Source organism: Brachyhypopomus gauderio, chromosome 21 (genome assembly GCF_052324685.1).
Source record: "Brachyhypopomus gauderio isolate BG-103 chromosome 21, BGAUD_0.2, whole genome shotgun sequence".
Taxonomy (NCBI): Eukaryota; Metazoa; Chordata; class Actinopteri; order Gymnotiformes; family Hypopomidae; genus Brachyhypopomus; species Brachyhypopomus gauderio.
The window spans coordinates 9,139,111-9,160,886 of NC_135231.1; the positions used below are offsets into that span (position 1 = coordinate 9,139,111).

At 40.1% G+C, this 21,776-nt stretch overlaps 1 protein-coding gene across 1 annotated transcript; it reads right to left on the minus strand.

Annotated features, from left to right (window-relative positions):
- Nucleotides 1–99: 99 nt before the first annotated feature.
- LOC143485288 (uncharacterized) lies at nt 100–21,314 on the minus strand. Its single transcript, XM_076984672.1, has 12 exons — nt 20,666–21,314; nt 19,406–19,501; nt 18,771–19,001; nt 18,563–18,585; nt 18,172–18,296; nt 11,562–12,099; nt 5,634–6,075; nt 4,016–4,111; nt 3,675–3,905; nt 3,368–3,390; nt 2,995–3,113; nt 100–2,383 (listed from the first exon to the last, which is right to left on the minus strand). The coding sequence occupies exons 1-12, from the start codon at nt 21,065–21,067 to the stop codon at nt 1,824–1,826; spliced, it is 2,886 nt and encodes a 961-aa protein (XP_076840787.1). The 5' UTR covers nt 21,068–21,314; the 3' UTR covers nt 100–1,823.
- Nucleotides 21,315–21,776: the final 462 nt, after the last annotated feature.

The window sequence follows — 21,776 nt, forward strand, 5'->3', positions numbered from 1 at the left end:
GTACTTTAATAAGGCAAAAAAAATTTCCTTACAGTTCCTAACAAACAAGCTGTGGATGAGGCTGTGATCAACATGATCATCAAAGACTGTCAGCCCCTCTCCATCGCACTTAGATATTTATGCACACCATCTTCGTCTGTATCCTGTGAAAGAGTTTTTTCTAAGGCAGGAGAACTTGTATCTAAGAGGAGAAATCGCCTTGGACCCAACACACTTCAAAAACTTTTGTTCCTCAATAAAAATACATAAATGAATGAATTTCTTGTCATGTTTTGTGTTTTATATTATTTTTTGTTTTCTTTAATGACAATCCTTACATAAGTTGCACATTTTAGCTGAATTTTATTAGACAAATTTGCTATATTTTGCAGAGTTGGTTTAGCATTTACACAAGGTTTTAAGCAAATTTTGGACTCTTCTGGACACAAAAAAATTGAGCAAATGAAATTATAAAATGATGAGATCATATTTTAAGTAAACGAATGTCAATTAAATATTTCACGAGTTGATGTGTTTTTGGGATGCTTTTTCAACTTTTCATTTTGTTTACCTGTAATAATATTATAAATACTGCAGGGGTCACTATTGAGTGACCAACACAGTGTCAATACTGTGTCAACACAGTTTGTGTAGTGTGTCGATACACTCCTTGAGGTATCATCTTCCCATCACTAAATTCGATCGCCCAAAAGCCCCAATTTTGCCATCACTACTACCAAGTACTACTGAAAAGAGAATACAAATGAGCACGGAGTACAAACAGGTTAAATTTACAAACAGAGAAGACCAAGATTCCAAATGGCATACAAGCAAGAGGTACTTACAACAACAGACAACACAAGAGACTAAACACAAGACTTAAATACACTAACCAAACAAGGAACTCAACAAGACACACCAGAAAGCAATAACGAGGGGGGGAGAACAAGGCAGGGGAGTGAAGTCAGACACAACTAGGAATTTCAAAATAAAAGACAAACACACAGAGAACAAAACAGAAGACATGACTGACAGGAGGGAGGCGGGACCATAGTCAGAGTCATAGTCCCTTTATTTGTCTCCCGGTGGAGAAATTTTCCAGTATGTAGGGCATACTGCACTACAGCAAATGAACAGACAGACATACAAAATTTCACATGACCAAAAACCACATCATTACACTACATTAAAGATTTGAAGTGCAGTACATTAATACTTCTACACAACCCCACAGCCCATTAAAAAATGAAAATGAAATGTGCCGTATTTTGTCAATTGTGATTTTTTACACCCCAATCGAAATTTGTCCTCCGCTTTTAACCCATCTGTGCAGTCAGAACACACACGCACACACTAGTGATTACTAGGGGGCTGTGGATCACACGTGTCCAGAGCGGTGGGCAGCCCTAGCCCGGCGCCCGGGGAGCAGTTGGGGTTAGGTGCCTTGCTCAAGGGCACCTCAGTCATGGCCTGCCTGGGAATCGAACCCACGACCTTCCAGTCACAAGACCAGTTCCCTAACCGCCAGGCCATGACTGCCCCTAACCTTTAAAGATTTAAAGTACATTACATTTTATACTTCTGCCCAACCCCACAACCCCTATACAACCATAACCAGTCAGATATCATTATTATTTAGGTTTTTTATTGACAATGGTACAAAAGAATGTTTAAACCTATTGTACCTGCACAAAGGAACCCTGTATCTCCTGCCCTGTAACCATGTGACACTATGGATAAGTAAGGCTATGATTCTAATATTATTGAAGTATGTTTTGAAATATGTATTGAAGCTTTCTAATATATATGATCAAATATTCATTCTTATATGTACAAAGATTAATTCAAGGCAACATCAACTTTGCTTTTCCAAAGTATCTTTTTGCTTTTCTTATTGATACCTTTCCTGGTAAGATCCTCATAGGAGAGGAACTACAGAATAAAGGGAAAACTGTGTCAGTAAAAGTGTGTGTGATAGTGTGCAGGTGTGAACTGGTTAGAAGATCAGTGAATGCCACTTTCCCCCTGTCCCAGTCCAGCTGAACTCTGACCCTCTGCAGTTTCTCTGTAGGTGTGAGGACGTGCTCTGTCTGTCCAGGACAGTATGTCCAGTGTTTGCTTTCACAGTGGCCCAGACTCCACACTGAACCCCAGAAAGATTCTCCTTTTCTTGATTCAGACTCTCTCATTACACCCAGTATCCAGTATTCACTGTCTCCAACATCAACATCCCAGCAGTGTGTCCCTGAGTTAAAGCCCTCAGAGCCCAGGACACATGGAAGCACGTCAAATCTCTCTGGATTATCAGGAAGCAGTGAGTCCTCTGGTCTGCATTCTACAGTAGTGAGATCATCAGACAGGTGGAGGCATGGAAATGCAGTGTTGGGGTCCAGAGTAACAGGGTCTGAGGAGAGAGAACAGAATGAATAATAATTTTCTTCATATGTTTACTTGATGAGTTCACATCTACAGACTGCAGACCCTTTACTCTGAGTGAAATGCTGCAGTAGGTTGATAAGAGGGAAGTGATGGTGATGTTGTGTGTTCACCACACACCCCTGCAGTACTTGTGCATGTTTTGATGCTTGAAATTGTGTCAGTTTTATTAATTAATGTATGTCTACATATCTTGGATTCATTATTTGAGTATCACATGTGACAATTAGACAATTAGTGTAGAACCTCCCTCCTCCATCTCTCAGCACTGCTAGGGTCTCCCCAACTTCACAACCACACTCCTCTGAGCACTCTAACTCCTCTTCAACGGATGGAGGCTTGAAGGAGGATTCTAGGAAGCCACTCCACTTCCCACCACTTATAGCCCTGGTCCTCCTCAGGGGTGGAGTTCAGGGGGTCAGACCCAGGGTACCAGATCTCCTCTATACTGTTTATAATAATACAGCCTTTAATAATGGAATAGTTTCTTTACCAAACCCAGAATTTAATGTCTCTATATAGTTCTAATTGTGAGGAATATGGAATTACTCTAATTAATCAAAAAACACCAAAACTCACAGTACTGGAGAATCTTCTGCATTCTGTCCCAGACTCTGAACTTCAAGATGGAAAGATGTTTTGCAACATTGATCAGAGCTCCTGACACCTTCTCAGGTTCCTTTGGGGTGTGGTGAACTCTGGTAATGTATAAATCTGTATTATTATATAATATTTGTCTTATGCACAGTATTTAAAATTTAAACTGACAGGTTAAATATCTTTCCTTAAATCCATAAATATATCTCCAATTTTTGCACATCAACATAAATGTATTTTTTTTAAATACAGTTTCTGAAATAATAGACACCAAATACTGGTTGTATCAGAATTATTTCACAAACAAACAGTGTAACACAATATGGAGATCAAAGCAGAAATAATAATCACTTACTGTTTCAATGTGGACGACAAGTTCTGAGGATGAAACAGAGGGACAATTGTACACAGACAGAGAAAAAACATTTAAGTGCATCTTTAACACGCACATAAAATTAAATGTCAGAACATTTGTGTCTAGGTGAAAGAAAGAGTGAGAGTGAGAGACAAAGGCAGAGAGAGGGAGAGACCGAGAGAGACATGGCAATATAATGATTCTTCTTAATCTACATTGGTGGATTTAACATGTTTTTTGCATGTGTACATATGTTTAATATAGACGGTGAGAAGTCAGAGAGATACAGACAGAGGGAGATTCTTACCAGTAAGAACAGAATGTCCTCAGTTTCCATCTCCTTCTCTGTGTTTCTGATTTGATCTGAAAGAGATGCTATTTCTCCACTCATCTCCTCAATCTTCCTCCTCATCATGTGACTCTTCTGCTCCTCTTCCTCCTTCAGTGCAGCTATTCTTGCTGCTTCTTCATCTCTTAGAAACTGGTGGATCTTCTCAAACTCCTCCTTTATCTGCCTCTCTGTGTGTTGGGCCTGATACTGGAATGGGAGATGATGAGGAAATATAAACTGTCCAAATGTGTGTGTTTCATTATGGTGTAATTAGACAGTGATCAAAGCAGCATTCATAACTCAGAGTGACCTTTCACCTTAATGTGGACTGCTGTTTTCTCACAGGCTTGTTTATCTTCCTCTAAGACTTTTAGATGCTGCTGTAAAGACTCCAGTGAGGTCTTGAGTTTGTTCTACAATTAAAAGTTTAGTTAAGAGCGGTAGGAGTGTGTTACAGCAGGTTTACACTGTAAATGTAGAAATGTGCTGGGAGTCTCAGAGAGTGAAACTCTACAGATCAGAATGGCAGGTTTCATCTTTCACTAAATACACAGGACCATTCTGACTTATGTTTAATGTAGAACTAGAACTGTGTTAGAGAATATGATCTTCATAGACTTTATTACAACATATAGACACAGAGTTTAAATGAGTGACTTTGACTACTGGGCATTTCTACTGGTTTAGTCACATGTATTTGGTGGGTCTTTAGCTGGAACCACATCCATTAACAATAATACAGTCATTTAATCATTTTAGAAGCATATGTAGACATTTTGCTTGTGATACATTATGACAGAGGGTGGACCAAGTCACTGTTTTGCAAGTCTCAAGTAAGTCCAAGTCTTTATCCTCAAGTCCCGAGTCAAGTCTCAAGCAAAGACAGTCAACTCAAGTCAAGTCTCGAGTCAAGACAAGCAACAGTCAAGTCAAGTCCCAAGTCTGAAACTTGGAATTTCAAGTCCTTTCGAGTCTTTTTTTTTTTACAGGCACCAACGCTTTACGAATGCTACACTGATGCATTTCTTTACTCGTTTTGTTGGTGTCCGCCAGCCAAAAGATGACAGATCATTTACATTTTATCTTCTCTTAATTACATAAATGTACTTAAACAAGAATGTTTCGTTACATCATTTTACACGAAAATAGCAAGCTTCATCGTAAGCAAGATGCTGTCATTACGAATGGTTATTCTAAACATTTGGATAAAATGTTTAAATATAAACTAATAAAAGGTTAGGGTTATTTTTTCATTGTTTTCTGTTATTGTGGGGTCACGGTGTAGGCTACTATTGTTACCTGGAGATTCAGTGGGGTCACATATTCTGATGGCTGCCGACAGAATTGGTGACCCCAGTTAAAAAGGCTCACCTGTACATCCCATTCATGATTTCTTTGTTGGCTGCAATGGTGAGGGGATGGTAAATCTTGTTTAAGTACATTTATGTAATTAAGAGACGATAAATGTAAATATAAACATCTGTCATATTTTGGCTCGTGGACACCAACAAAACAAGTAAAGAAAGTGCATCAGCATAGTTTACGTAGCATTCGTAAAGCGTTTGTGCCTCTGAACAGAAACTGTGAAATAGCGCCCCCTGTGGTCACAAAACTCGACGGTCACAGAATCTGGTGTAACGCCGGTCTGCGTCAGAAGGACGGAAATGAAATTAATGGGGCGCACTTTATAAATATTAAAATGCGTTTTAAAATTCAGATTTGGGGTAAAAAAAATAATCAAGTCTTTGCAAGTAAACAGGTTCAAGTCCAATTCAAGTCCCAAGTTATTGGTGTAAAAGTCCAAGTCAAGTCTAAGTCTATGAATATTTTTTCAAGTCAAGTCAAAAGTCTTAATATTAATGACTCGAGTCTGATTCGAGTCCAAGTCATGTGACTCGAGTCCCCACCTCTGCATTATGAAAAGTAATCTCATACCTTAAAGTCACACGCAGCTTCATCTACTGGACAGCAGTCGTGGTTTTTGTGTTTCTTTGAAGTCTGACACACCACACACACAGGCTGTTGATCCTTCAGACAGAAGAGTTTGAGTTTCTCATTGTGCAGACTGCAGATCTCAGACCCTGCTGAAGCTCTCTGACTCCTGCTCTCTAGAAAAGACTCACACAGGTCCTTTAGGACAATATTACAGGGAGGATCGTCTCTGGAAGATATTCTCCTACAAAGTGGACATTCTCGAGATCTCTTGATTTCCCAGAACTGCTGCAGACAGGTTTTACACACACTGTGGCTACACGACAGTAGAACAGGATCCCTGAAGATGTCAAAGCACACAGGACATGAAAAATCTTCTTCTGACAGAGGGTTTGTAGCAGCCATTTCCTCCAACAGCTGCTGTGCTGTTTCTCTGTAATGGCTCCTTCAGTCAAACGTCACTTACACATTTAGATCTTCTGTAATAAACACAGTAGCACAGGAGAGAATCAGTCACTGTGGTTCTTTATCCAGCTGAGGGAGTTTAGACTGAACCAGGAAGAGGTCGTTTTTATGACGTGCTGAACGCAGAATTTTAAAAGACCAGCGTTGTATTCCAAGATTTACTTCCTCAAACAGGCAGGCGTGTACAGGGAGGAGGAGTGTTTGTAATAGTCAAAATGATAAAGAAAACATTCTCCACCAGATGGCGCCAGCACACAGATAACTGAACAAGACAAGCGTCAGATATCTCGGTTTCTGTTCAAGGATGAAATCTTAAGAAGACCCAAAAGGAGAAGTAGTTCTAGGTGGATCAGTCGCATCCCCTGTTTTTAGAAAAGAGCATAAATGTGTAATGATTTTTACGTTCCTTATGACTGATGTACGACCATTATTAAAGCTTTGTTATTAATTTAAAACTTTTTCATATACTTCGTGGCCTACAAATACATTGAGAACTGAACGCGAAGTCTGAAAAAGAGTGTACAGAGTATACTGTATAACCGATTAGACATAAACACCAGGAAAATGCGCTCCGGTCGCGCTGTGTAAAAGTATGCCGTAAATATAATAGAGAAAACGGCAGAACAAATATTTTTTGATATTATATTTAAATGAAATTATATTTAGATGAATGTACAGAATGAAACGAACAAAGCAAGTCGAGGTTGTGCTCCGAGACTGAGGCAGTTTCCCTCTGGGTGTTAATGGGGCTTGAACGTGCGTGTTGGGTGAATGACTAAATTCAGTGGGTCAAAAATGGTATATGAATCCTAAACATTTTCAGAAGCACGTTTTAAATTAAATTACGGAAACCTACGTTGTCATACGTTTTTCATAAAAATGGGTAGATGTGTTACAAAAACAAATTGTTTAAAATAAATTGTTTATTTCTGATTTCCCAAATCAGAGCTAAATGTTCAGAAAGATAGAACATAGCGAATGCCTGATAAACTCACCACCAGAGGGCGCCATTATAGCGACGAGTGAGAGACAGCAGCTAAAGACACTCTAGCAGAAACAACCGCAGCTGAAAGTACTGAGCACTCTGGACAAACAGAGATATAAAATGGAGCACGTGATAGTAATGAGAAATGTGAGTCATGTGACCTGATCCATCTATTTTGTTACTAATGGTTATTGACAAAGGATTGGTGGATAATGCTCACTCTCACTTAGGAGAACAGAGGAAGAGTGAAAGGTGGACCTGATCTGGGAAGAGAATGAAATGGAGCTCCACAAGTAAAGGACAGAGTGGCCTCTCTGGAGAGATACGTAATGCAAGAAAGAGAAGAGAAGAGAGTGTGGGGCAGGGGCAGGGGTACATTTTCATTGCATCTGATTGGCTTGCTAGAATTCTCTCTTGATCTTGGTTTCTCCCCATTGGCTGTCAGCTGGTTGATGAGGTCAGACTGACGTCAGTAATGTTTACACCAGAGGTGAATATTCCAGGATTCAGAAAGTAAAAGTTCTCACCATGATTTTGGATTGTGTCGATTCCACTAATTTTACCTGACTTGCACTAATTAGAAAACCCAGCAAACTTGAGTAAAATCACACACACACACACACACACACACACACACACACACACACACACACACACACACACACACACACACACACACACACACACACACACAGGGCTCAATTCAGACACTCCTCTCACATTATCAAACACACAGTCAGATTGTTATATTGAATAATCTGTAATATAAAAGTTAAACATTGAGGTCCTGAATATTATTCCACAATACCTAATACATAATAACTTTATTTATTTCATATTTATAAACAAAGATTCTCTATACTTATAGTCAGAGGATAAAGTGAACACTTGGGTTTCTGCATTAATCCACAAATCCAGGTAATACCAAAGGGTTCAGGTCCTGTTTCTTGTAACTGTAGTTGTGGCGTCCTGTCCCCTCACTAGTAGTCTCAGTATTGCAGGACATCTATCAGCCAGGGAGGGTGAGGACCAACACCTGCATCCTCTGACATGAAGAATCCAGACACTCCAACTGTACAAGCGTCTGCTCACAGAGTCACAACAGCTGAATGTGGAGAAGAGAGAGATCACTCCCAGTTCATTACACATGACTTAGCAGACACTTCTGATTGGCTAGTGTCAACAGGAGGGAGGAGCTACTCCATTCATCCCACACACAGCAGGGCCAAGCACAGTTTCAGGGACTGACATCCACAAAAAGCTGTGGCATTGTGGGAATTTGAACTTTCCATCTGCAGATTGCAGTAAGATCAAGAAGAGTCGATGAACCAGGACAAGGATTCAGCTTGACCAAACATCTGAATGGCAGTGAGCAATTACATATCACAATGAAATGGCTAATAAAATTAGAGAAGCGAATGAGAATCAGAGACATGAATGAGAATCAGAGTAAAGGTCTGTTGCAGACCCATCAGTAGAGTGGATGTGTATGTTGCTCTGGTTCCTCAGAGTGTCTCTGATCCCCATAAGCCCTTGTGTGACCATGTAGGTGATAACAGAACTCCATTCAGCTCTACAGTGTTGAGTGTTTGGGTCTGTAATGGGTCCAGTCTCACTCTGGGTTTGTGGGACCACTGTGTTAACCTGCTCTTATACAGTTAGTCTAGTGGACATCTTCCACATGATTGTGTAGGACAAGACTACGAGGTGAACACTATTATCATACTTTACTCCTAGTAGCAGTAGTGTGTACATTTATGTTAAGAATCTGTAGTGTGAGGCTTAAATCAGCAACCAGTAAACAGGATTGGTAATGAATTTAGATTTATCAAATAAACTACAGTATAGTGAACAAAATTACACGTATCAGCACCACAAAGGAGATTATTATGAAGAATAAAGTATCAATAAACATTTGATTGACTGCAAATGGAGAAGAGCAGAGGATTTCAAATAGAAATGAAAATTATTACAATATAAAAATAAAATATAAAATGATTAAAAGATAAAATAATTAAAGAAGATAATAATAAAAGGCAATAAAACTGGAAACAAAGAAAATAAGAATAAGTATAAGATAAATAAAATAATTAAAATAGGCTATGTTTACGGTACCTAAACTAACCAAAAGCCAGTTCAAATAAACAAATTTTTACCTTGGATTTAAAAACATCTAACATTGGAGCTCTTCTAGTATCTTGTGACAGCTGGTTCCAGTTAGAAACAGCATAATAGCCAAATGGTGCCTCTGCTTGCTTAGTTCTTACCTTTGGCAGGACTAACTGATTAGTTCCTTGTGACCTAAGATTTCTGCCTGGCTCATAGCTCTGCAGCATGTCAGATAGATACACTGGTCCTACACCATTAAGTGATTTATAGACCAGTAATAACACCATGAAGTCTATCCTGTATTGTACATGGTAGCCATTGTATGAACTTAAGAATGGGGGTGATGTGATCACTACTTTTACTCCTAGTGAGAACTCTAGCAGCTGCATTTTGAATGAGCTGTAGCTGTTTGATTGTCTTTTTTGGAAGTCCTATTAGGAGGCCATTACAGGTGTCAACCCTGCTAGAGACAAAAGCATGGATGAGTTTCTCAGGGACAATACAGCAGAGGAGGAGATCAGGAAAACACTTACAGATCAAACACTTAATCAGGGACAATACAGCAGAGGAGGAGATCAGGAAAACACTTACAGATCAAACACTTAATCAGGGACAATACAGCAGAGAAGGAGATCAGGAAAACACTTACAGATCAAACACTTAATCAGGGACAATACAGCAGAGGAGGAGACCAGGAAAACACTTACAGATCAAACACTTAATCAGGGACAATACAACAGAGGAGGAGATCAGGAAAACACTTACAGATCCAACACTTAATCAGGGACAATACAGCAGAGGAGGAGATCAGGAAAACACTTACAGATCAAACACTTAATCAGGGACAATACAGCAGAGGAGGAGATCAGGAAAACACTTACAGATCAAACAGGGATAATACAGCAGGATAACAACCAGAATGACCTTCATCCTGATATACTTGGTCTGCTGAATACTATTCACAATATTTTAAGGGATACTGGTCAGAACACAAGTTCCATATTTATTAAATGTAATAAATTTTATTTATTGTGTGCCTTTATTTTGAAATTCCTAACTGTGTCTAGATTCACATCCCTTCCTTGTACTCCGCTCCCTTGTCATGGTTTTCAGGTGTGTCTCGTTTCGTTATTGGTTTGTGTATTTAAACCCTGTGTTTCACCCTGTACATCACTGGTCATTACATGTAGTCATGATTGTTTATTCTGGGTTCTGCTTTAAGTTAAGTCTGTGTAGTGTAGTGTAGTGTAGTGTAGTGTAGTGTAGTGTAGTGTAGTGTAGTGTAGTGTAGTGTAGTGTAGTGTAGTTCTCATTCTGTGGTTCTGTTCTATTTAGTCTGGCCTATCCTGGCATGTTCTTTGCTCATTTTAGTCCTGTTGCCTTTTGATTTGTGAGCACCATGTGTTTGAATGCTTTTTGTGATCTTCATGTCTTTGTTTCTAGTTTTCATGTCACCCTGGTTCAGTGTTTGTGTTTACATTTAGCGTTGGTTGGTTCATTTGGTTAAGGTTTGGTTTATCTTTGTCTTATGTCAGTGTACTTGATGTTGTGTTGGTTTTATTGGTATTAAATCATTATTTATTAAGTCAATCCTACCTCCCTGAGTTGTCAAATATATACAGTAAATCTCCCTGATGAATCAGGTTTTAAAATGTCATCACACATATTGTTTTAAAACAATACAACAGCATCTAGTGAATACGCAAGGCTATGATTTATATATATATATATATAGGGGTGGGCATAGATTCATTTTTTTATCTCACTGAAATCTTGAAATTAATCTAGATTAATCTAGATTAAAATGGCTCATTCAGAATATGCGTGCTACCCAAGTAATGACTAAAAGTCAGTCTTTGAGATAGAGTTTCTTAATACAGAGGTTGCATTAGACCAGGGGCTTATCTCCTGTTTCCAAAATGCATCAATGACTGCTTGAGAAAGATGTTCTACTTTGATACTTGAAGAAAAAAAACATGCTCAATAAAATGTAGGCTGCGTGTTCAACGGTTTATTCAGTTAAACATGAAAATAGTACTGTATGCCTACATACTTTAAGAGGGCATATTCAGTCAAACATGAATTTGTAAGCCTACATACTGTACATTAAAAGGGGTTGATAACATGTTTATTCAGCTAAACAGGATGTTTGAAATGTAAGCCAACATTTAGTACATTTAACCTGTTTTCGGCAGCGGTGACTCTTCCCCTGGGCTGCATCAGTGCTTGACCCAACATCAGCAGCATTAGCAAACGGGTGCTTTGCGTATAAATGGTACTTCAGACTGGTAGAACTCCTACAATAAACTAATTCCGCGTTGCATATATAAAAAAATCATAGCCTTACTTATTCACTAGATTCAAGGCAACATCAGCTTTGCTTTTCCACTTTTACTGATACCGTTGCTGGTAAGATCCTCATAGGAGAGGAACTGTAATTATAGAATAAAGGGAAAACCGTGTCAGTAAAAGTGTGTGTGATAGTGTGCAGGTGTGAACTGGTTCGAAGATTAGTGAATGTCACTTTCCCACTGTCCCAGTCCAGCTGAACTCTGACCCTCTGCGGTTTCTCTGTAGGTGTGAGGTAGTGAAGTGCCTGTCCTGGGCAGAGTGTCCAGTATTTGCTTTTATAGTAGCTCAGGCTCCATACTGAATTCAGAAAAGAATATCGTTTTCTTGATTCAGACTCTCTGATTACACCCAGTACCCAGTTTTCACTGTCTCCAAGATCAACATCCCAGCAGTGTGTCCCTGAGTTAAAGCCCTCAGAGCCCAGGACAGACGCATACTTATCAAATCTCTCTGGATTATCAGGAAGCAGTGATGTCTGTACTCTCCGTTCTACAGTAGTGAGATCATCAGACAGGTGGAGTTCTGGATGTGCAGTGTTGGGGTCCAGAGTAACAGGGTCTGAGGAGAGAGATCAGAATGAATCCTCATGTTCTTCATGTGTTTATGTGATAAGGTCACATCTACAGATTGCAGGCCCTTTACATGAGTGAAATGCTGCAGTAGGTTGGCAAAGCAAGTTTATTTATATAGCACCTTTCATACACACTGGCAATTCAAAGTGCTTTACACAAGAAAAGAAGAAGCTTATTACGACCTGAGGTCTATCACCTTGGGAAGGTCATTGCCCACAAAATATAATACATAATAATTAAAACAAGATTTTAAAGGAAAACAAATAGAAATAAAAATGATTACAATATAAAGATACATGATAAAATGATTAAAAGAATTAAAGAAGATGATAAAAAGCAATAATTCTGGAAACAAATAAAATAAATAAGAAAATAAAATGAAAAAAATATATAAAATAGGCTACATTTATGGTACCTACACTAACTAAAAGCCAGTTCAAATAAATAAGTTTTTACTTTGGAGTTAAAACATCTAACGTTGGAGCTCTTCTAGTATCTTCCGACAGCTGGTTCCAGTTAGAAACAGCATAATAGCTAAATGCTGCCTCTCCTTGCTTAGTTCTTACCTTTGGCAGGACTAACTGATTAATTCCTAGTGAACTAAGATTTCTGCCTGGCTCATAGCACTGCAGCATGTCAGATAGATACACTTCTTTTACTCCTAGTGAGAACTCTAGCATCTGCATTTTGAATCAGTTGTAGCTGTTTGATTGTCTTTTTTGGGAGTCCTATTAGGAGGCCATTATAGTAATCAACCCTGCTAGAGACAAAAGCATGAATGAGTTTCTCAAGATCAAGAAATTTTGTCAAGAAATCTCTGATCTTATTGATATTGATGGATTTCTTAGTTACTGATTTTATGTGACTGCTAAAACTGAGATCAGAGTCTATTAATACGCCTAGGTTACAAGCGAGCTCTTTAGAGTGTAGAGTTTTAGAGTCTAAGTAGGCAGCTAGTCTGTGCCTTTCATTGCTATTACCAAATATAATGATTTCTGTTTTATCTTTGTTCAACTGAAGAAAGCTCAAGGCACTTGCAGAGAGAGTTAGAGGGACTGTAGCTGTCTGGAGAAAGTGCTAAGGAGATCTGAGTGTCATCTGCGTAGCTATGGTACGACAGCCCAGAGTCTAGTAGGATCTGTCCAAGTGGAAGCATGTATAGATTAAATAGGAGTGGCCCAAGAATTGAACCTTGTGGAACACCACAAGTCACTGGGACTCTTTCAGAAGTCTTATTTTCAATTTCAACAAAATAATTCCTGCCTTGCAGATAAGAACTGAACCATTTTAGGACTGTTCCTGAGAGACCAACCCACTTGTCTATCTATGAAGAACACACATTAATGATCTGATAAAGCTACATCCTTAACAGAGGCTGATATATTGAGATCTTTTGAAATAACCAGATCCAGAGTGACTGAGAGAGCCCAAATGTGTCTAGCATAGCACAGAGCTCCTTGGCATAACTGTCCTTCGGATTGTCAACATGTATATTAAAATCCCCAACAATTATAAAATGGTTGAAATCAATGGAAATGAGAGATAGCAAATCTGAAAATTCATCAGTAAAATCTGCATTGTACCTTGAAAGCCTATAGACCGTTACTAATAATATTTTTGGAATGTCAGTCAGAACTACACAGAGATACTCAAAGGATGTAAAATGATCAAATGATAACTGCTTGCATCGGTAGGAATCATTAAATAGAGCAGCTATACCTCCACCTTTACCGCTGGCTCGAGAGACATTTATGAATTTGAAGTTTGTTGGTGCTGATTCAATTAATACAGTTGTGGCATTGCATTTATTTAACCATGTTTCAGTTAAAAACATAAAATCAAGCTTGTGGGTTATAATAAAATTATTAATTAAGTGTGATTTGTTTGTTAGTGACCTAATATTAAGAAGATCTGACTTAATAACTGTTGTGCTCTGCATCAAACACTGTGGCTTATATCTTACATAGTACAGGTTTGTCACATTCGCAGTGTTCAAGACGAACTCTGTTTTTCCTGTTTCTGATAAGTACTGGAATGTGACAAATAACAGGCATACTGGGTCCAAGTTTCTTTAGAAAACAAGTACCATTGACTTCATTGCTGTAACAGCAGGGACCCGGAGAATATTAGTGTGGCAAACTGCCTGAGGTGATCTACTCCACTACAGCAGATGATGGTGGGTGGGGGTCCTTTTGGTGATGGGACAGAGAGTGTAGCTGCCTTTCTGGCGGTGGTTGGGGTGCCACAGGTGGTGTGGGAGCTTGACGCTTCTTGGAGGATGGTCTGAGGGATGAAGGTGGGGATGAGGCTGTAGATGAGGGTGGTGGGGGAGCCTGACACTTCTTAGGGGAGGGTGTAAAGGATGGAGGTGAGGATGAAACAGTAGGTGTGGATGGAGAGGGAGTTGGGCAGATCCTACGCTGAACCTGAGGACTGGCCAACAAGGAGAGTGACAGTCTTGTCCCAGCCAACACCAGCTTCTCCATTGTTGCTGGGAGGTTCAGGTGGGGTGAGGGGGGGAGTGGAGATGGAGGAGAGTGAAGAGCAGACATGTATAAAGTATTAGAGACCCATACTTGAGTAAAAGTTCAAGTACTCTATCAAAAAAGTGACTTGAGTAGAAGTTGAAGTGTTTTTTAAAAACTTTACTTAAGTGGAAGTACAGACGTGTTCAGCATTTTTTGTACTTAAGTATTGCAAGTAGTTTATTCAAACATTTATTACTCAAGTACTGAAAGTAAAAAGTACAAGCATTGTGTTTTGAATTAATTAAAGAAAGCAGTCAAAGTTTGATTATAAAATGTTTTATATATTACTATATATCACAAGTGTTCTGTATGTCAAAACAAGTTGCAACTTTAAAAACTGGGCTTAGCACTTCATACACAAAAAACAGATAACAAATGTGCCGCTACGTCATAGGTTTGACACAGAAGTACAAGTTATTCTTAATTTATCTGAGAAAATGAGGCGTATTTTGGATGTAAAATCCATGCATCGGGTTCTAAAGGTGAGCCTACTGCCCTTTAGAATCGCCTTTATGATTGCCAGCTAATGTTAAGTGGATACAGCAGCACGTCATGAACATAATTAGGTTAGTTAGCTAAGATATCTAACCTAACGTGCGGGGCAAACGTGCATGGGTGGAGCCACCGGCGATTGTGTCATTTTTCCGCGCGGGCCCTTGCCAGCTAACATGTTTATAATTGTAACGAGTAAATATACAGCACGTAAAAATGTATCAGAGTAAAAGTATTAAACTAATGGAAAATATGTAGTGAAGTAAAAGTGGAAGTAGGAGAAAAAAATAATACTCCAGTAAAGTACAGATACAACATTTTAGTACTTAAGTACAGTAGTGAAGTAGTTCTACTTCGTTACTATACATCTTTGGTGAAGAGTCCTCATAAGGTCGTGGTGTTCCCATAAACTGATAGTCTCTACCATTGTCATGGCTCTCATCCAAGGTCTGCAGCTCTATTCATGCGTCCACAGTGGGGGATGCATGTTGTGGCTCTGGAGCGATAACACCCGCTGGTGGAGAGGAGTCCTTGGGTGATTGTGCCAGTGTGTTATCACTGGTGGGGGTTAGAAGACTGCGTACAGCGAAAATCTGTTCTGTGTTAAAGTATGAACATCTCACTTGTTTGTGTGAAGTCCATCACGCCTAAACAAATCCCTCTTTCCAAACAACAGGTTGAAATTGTCAATAAAGTTCAAGTTGTTTGATCTGCAACTTTTGAGTAGCCAAGTGTTTAGTCCAAGTAACCTTGAGAAAATATTTGTTCTCCATGCTGGCAGAGGACCACTAATAAATGATGGAACACCAAGCCTTCTAATTGTACTGAACAGGTGGTTAAAGTCTCTTTTAAATACCTCAGACTCCTGCTTTCTTGTGTCATTTTTGCCAACATGCACAATAAGCCGTTTAACTGTTGAGTGGTCAGCAAGTAATTTTGGCAGTTTAACATTTAGCTCAGAGACTGTTGTTCAGTTCACAGTGAACTATGAGTTTATGATATTTCATGTCATTGATACAATCATCCCCAATTATGAGGGTGTCAGCTGTGTTTGCAGGCTGTGAGTTTGTAGGTCTGCTGGAGTGATCCTGTCGACGAGCATGTACTGTTCTTTCTGGGCTTCTGAAGTTCTGCAGTGGTCCAAATCTATTCTGCAGGTGACGTGATCGATTGTGATCAACAGTGTTAGCTTTAGCATGAGCATGAGCATTGGTAGTGGAGGTTGAAGACAGTACTACAGAACTGGACATAGCACGCCATTTGTGTTTTGTCCCAATGTCTATTGTTGACGGTGGGGGGTGGGGGGTTGGCGTGTGTCAAACCCTAGACATCGGATTGGCTACCATGTATGTCAATCAAAATACAACCGTCAAAATGGAAAAAGTCCAGGAAAAAGAGGACGTCTGGTCACCCTACCATGTGTTCCACTGTCCCAGCTCTGAGTGTCTCCAGTGCTTTCTGCTACACTGAGCTGCCGGCAGATACTCCCCTCCCTCACTCTCACACTCTGGTGCTCCTTGTACAGATACTCCCCTCCCTCACTCACACACTCTGGTACTCCTTGTGCAGATACTCCCCTCCCTCACTCACACACTCTGGTACTCCTTGTACAGATACTCCCCTCCCTCACTCACACACTCTGGTACTCCTTGTGCAGATACTCCCCTCCCTCACTCACACACTCTGGTGCTCCTTGTACAGATACTCCCCTGCCCTCACTCACACACTCTGGTACTCCTTGTGCAGATACTCCCCTCCCTCACTCACACACTCTGGTACTCCTTGTACAGATACTCCCCTCCCTCACTCACACACTCTGGTGCTCCTTGTACAGATACTCCCCTCCCTCACTCACACACTCTGGTGCTCCTTGTACAGATACTCCCCTGCCCTCACTCACACACTCTGGTGCTCCTTGTGCAGATACTCCCCTCCCTCACTCACACACTCTGGTGCTCCTTGTGCAGATACTCCCCTCCCTCACTCACACACTCTGGTGCTCCTTGTGCAGATACTCCCCTCCCCTCACTCACACACTCTGGTGCTCCTTGTGCAGTCCTGGAATGCCAACTTTTAAACTCGGACAGACTCAGAAAACTCATTTCCAGCTCTGTAGGAGAATGTAGCAATTCTGACAGGACATTTGTGTAGAACTTTAGAAAATAAAAATAAATTGAAATCAGCAGATGAAGAAGAGCTAAGCTTAGAAGTGTCTGAACAGTAAGGAAGCCGAAAGTAAAAAGAGGGGAAGTGATGATAATGTGTGTTCACCCCACACCCCTGCAGTACTTGTGTGCTTGTGTGTTTGATGCTTGAAATTGTCAGTTTTATTAATTGATGTATGTCTACATATCTGGGATTCATTATTTGAGTATCACATGACAATTAGTGCAGTGCTACTGTCACACTGAGTGTCACACAGCAGCAAATTCGGGGCCCTGTACATTCTCAGTCAGTGGGCAACTATAAATGCCAAAAAAAATCTGGATTTTTATGAGCACCTCTCCCTACTCGGGCCCTGGGTAGCCTATGGTCACACTGCATGTGTGTATTGTTAGGATTGTGTGTATTGTTAAGTGTGTGTGTGTGTGTGTGTGTGTGTGTGTGTGTGTGTGTGTGTGTGTGTGTGTGTGTCCTCCTCGTGAGTGGGAGGCTACTGTTACACTTGCCCCCACCACAGTGACAGACAGAAGGACAGACACAGTGATGGGAAGGAGCAACAACACGAGGACAGACACAGAGACAGAGACACAGACAGGGACAGACACAAAGACAATGGAGGATCCTGGCTGACAGGGAACCTCTAGCCTGAAGTCCCAGGGCTCCACTTCCCACCCCTTATAGCCCTGGTCCTCCTCAGGGGTGGAGTTCAGGGGGTCAAACCCAGGGTACCAGATCTCCTCTATACTGTTTATACTAATACAGCCTTTAATAATGGAATAGTTTCTTTATCAAACCCAGAATTTAATGTCTCTATATAGTTCTAATTAGGAGGAATATGGAATTACTCTAATAAATCAAAAAACACCAAAACTCACTGTACTGGAGAATCTTCTGCATTCTCTCCCAGACTCTGAACTTCAGGTTGGAAAGATGTTTTGCAACATTGATCAGAGCTCCTGACAACTTCTCAGGTTCCTTTGGGGTGTGTTGAACTCTGGAACTGTATAAAGCTATATTATTATATACAGTATAATATATCTTATGCAAATTATTTAAATTGACAGATTAAATATCTTTCATTAAAAATATCTTTCAAATTTTTGCACATCACTATCAATATATATATATATATTTTTTTTTAATACTCTCTTCATATTCATGTTTCTTAAATATTAGAAACAAAATACTGAGGATCTAAATCAGAATTATTACACAAACAAACTGTAACACAATATGGAGATCAAAGCAGAAATAATAATCACTTACTGTTTCAATGTGGACGACAAGTTCTGAGAAGGAAACAGAGGGACAATTGTACACAGAGAGAGAAAAAACATATTATTTAAGTGCATCAGTAAATGAGACAGACATTTTTTCTTTTACATTGGTGCATTTAACATGTTTTTGTATGTGTGCATATGTTTAATATAGACAGTGAGAAGTCAGAGAGATACAGACAGAGGGAGATTCTTACCAGTAAGAACAGAATGTCATCAGCTTCCATCTCCTTCTCTGTGTTTCTGATTTGATCTGAAAGAGATGCTATTTCTCCACTCATCTCCTCAATCTTCCTCCTCATCATGTGACTCTTCTGCTCCTCTTCCTCCTTCAGTGCAGCTATTCTTGCTGATTCTTCATCTCTTAGAAACTGGTGGATCTTCTCAAACTCCTCCTTTATCTGCCTCTCTGTGTGCTGGGCCTGATACTGGAATGGGAGATGATGAGGAAATATAAACTGTACAAATGTCTTTGAATCTTTTACTCCACAGAATGTAAATGTGCCATATTTTGTCAATTGTGATTTTTCACCGCAATCGAAATTTGTCCTCCTCTTTTTACCCATTTGTGCAGTTAGAACACACACACACTAGTGATTACTAGGGGGCTGTGGATCACACATGCCCAGAGCGGTGGGCAGCCCTAGCCCGGCACCCGGGGAGCAGTTGGGGTTAGGTGCCTTGCTCAAGGGCACCTCAGTCATGGCCTCAGGTCTGGGAATCGAACCCACGACCCTCCGGTCACAAGACCAGTTCCCTACCACCAGGCCATGACTGCCCCATTTACAAGTGGACACTCATGTAAATCAGGAATTACTCAGTGACCTTTCACCTCAATGTGTGCTGCTGTTTTCTCACAGGCTTGTTTATCTTCCTCTAAGACCTTCAGAGGCTGCTTTAGAGACTCCAGTGAGGTCTTGAGTTTGTTCTGTAAAATACGGGTTTAGTAGAGGGCAGTGTGAGTCTTACAGGATTTCAGCACTGTGTCTGTATAGATGTGCAGGAAATTACAGAGATTCTAACTGGACTGAACAGAATGGCATGATTAGGAGTTTTGAGGAGGTTTGGTCTGAACCCCAGCATCCTCAAGACCTTCTACACCTGCACTTTGGAAACCATCCTGACTGGCAGCATAACAACCTGGTATGGGAACTCCACTGCTCTTGAGAGGAAATCTCAGCCGCTGCCTGAGGAAGTCCAGAAGGATCATGAAGAACCCCCCCCCCCATCCTAGCCACTGTCTGTTCTCTCAGCTGCCGAGTGGTAGGAGGCTCTGAAGCTTTAAAGCCAGAACCAGTCGGCACAGAGACAGCTTCTTCCCCCATGCCACCAGGCTCCTGAACAGCCAGTAATCTCGGCTCTGACCAACCCACACTCCCCATTACATAATGAGCACCATGGTACCTCTGCACTTTATTTCACACTGCACCTCTGCACTGCTGGACTATTGGACTTAATCATACCAACCAGAGACAATACTCTACCCCTGCGCTCCCATATACTCACTCCATACCTTGCTCTGACATTACTACAGTATCATAACTCACTGTGATTACTGGTACATCTGCACATCTATACAGCATTATATAATTCACAGCCTGTTACATTCATTTACATTCACTGTGCAATATCACATGTATATTTAATATATTGTAAACAAATTAGAACATCACTTATTTTTATTTACATGACACTACAGAGTAAGTTTTATATGTACATACACTAGCTTAATTGTTGTAATTTATACATCTTATTGTAAATATTGTCACTGCAAATTGTGGAACTTGCACACAAGTTTTTCACTCACCGGTGTACCTGTACTCTGGTGATGTGACAATAAATCTGATTTGATTTGATTTGATTATGTTTCCTTTTCATGACTCTACAATATGGATGTTTCTATATAGTTGCACATTTTATTCCAAAATGGTTTTTACAATTTTAGGTTTCACTGTGAATGAAGGTCTTATTTAGTTATCTGAAATCTCATCCCCTGACGGTTTTAATCTTGCCTGTCTAACGTGCATTTCAATATAATCTAAACCATGGGAAAAACATTACAGGTAAACAAACATTAGTGAACTTTTCATACCTTAAAGTCACACACAGCTTCATCCACTGGACAGCAGTCGTGGTTTTTGTGTTTCTTTGAAGTGTGACACACCACACACACAGGCTGTTGGTCCTCCAGACAGAAGAGTTTGAGTTTCTCATTGTGCAGACTGCAGATATCAGACCCTGCTGAAGCTCTCTGACTCCTGCTCTCTAGAAAAGACTCACACAGGTTCTTTAGGACGAGATTGCAGGGAGGATCGTCTCTTGAAGATCTTCTCCTACAAACTGGACATTCTTGAGATCCCTTCTTTTCCCAGAACTGCTGCAGACAGGTTTTACACACACTGTGGCTACATGACAGTACAACAGGATCCCTGAAGATGTCACAGCACACAGGACATGAAAACTCTTCTTCTGACAGAGGGTTTGTAGCAGCCATTTCCTCCAACAGCTGCTGTGCTGTTTCTCTGTAATGGCTCCTTCAGTCAAACGTCACTTACACATTTAGATCTTCTGTAATAAACACAGTAGCACAGGAGAGAATCAGTCACTGTGGTCCTTTATCCAGCTGAGGGAGTTTAGACTCCTTACAGAAATGAGGCAGTAAGAATTAAATACCGGAGTTAAGAGGTTCTAATATCTCATCTGAACGCAGAATTAATAAAGACTAGTGTGGCATGCCCAGATTAACGTCCTCAAAGAAGCAGGAGTGTTCGTGGAGGTGGAGCTCTTGTATTGGAATAAATGGGTTGAAAAACTATGATCGCTCCACAAGATGGCGCCAGTTTTGTATCAAGTATCTGAATTGAGGAAAAATCCGTTAACTTAAGTCCAGGTTTTACATTTATTCAATAATATGAGCACAGCATAATATGAGACATGCACTCACTTAACAGAGGCCCACACAATCCTACAATAACATGATATTTACAGTTGGTTTATTAAAAATGCTTTTTGGTAAAAGTTAACAACAAAAACTCCAATAACAAATGATAGTCCAATGAAGGTAATTTAAAAAACCAGGGTATTTCCTCACTTAAAAAAAACCCGGGACAGGACGTGAAATACAGACATGTCCCGGGACATACAGACGTTTGGTCACCCTACTTAAAATAAATAGTGTTAAGCAGATGTGAAGATTGTATTCA

What these genes read in the sequence shown, in the direction of transcription:
- LOC143485288 (XM_076984672.1), bottom strand. Translation starts at nt 21,067, where the DNA reads ATGGCTGCTACAAACCCTCTGTCAGAAGAAGAGTTTTCATGTCCTGTG. An exon ending in AAGCTGTGTGTGACTTTAAG is followed by an intron (nt 19,502 to 20,665) that starts GTATGAAAAGTT and finishes CGTATTTTACAG; the next exon opens with AACAAACTCAAGACCTCACT. An exon ending in AAGCTGCGTGTGACTTTAAG is followed by an intron (nt 4,112 to 5,633) that starts GTATGAGATTAC and finishes TTTTAATTGTAG; the next exon opens with AACAAACTCAAGACCTCACT.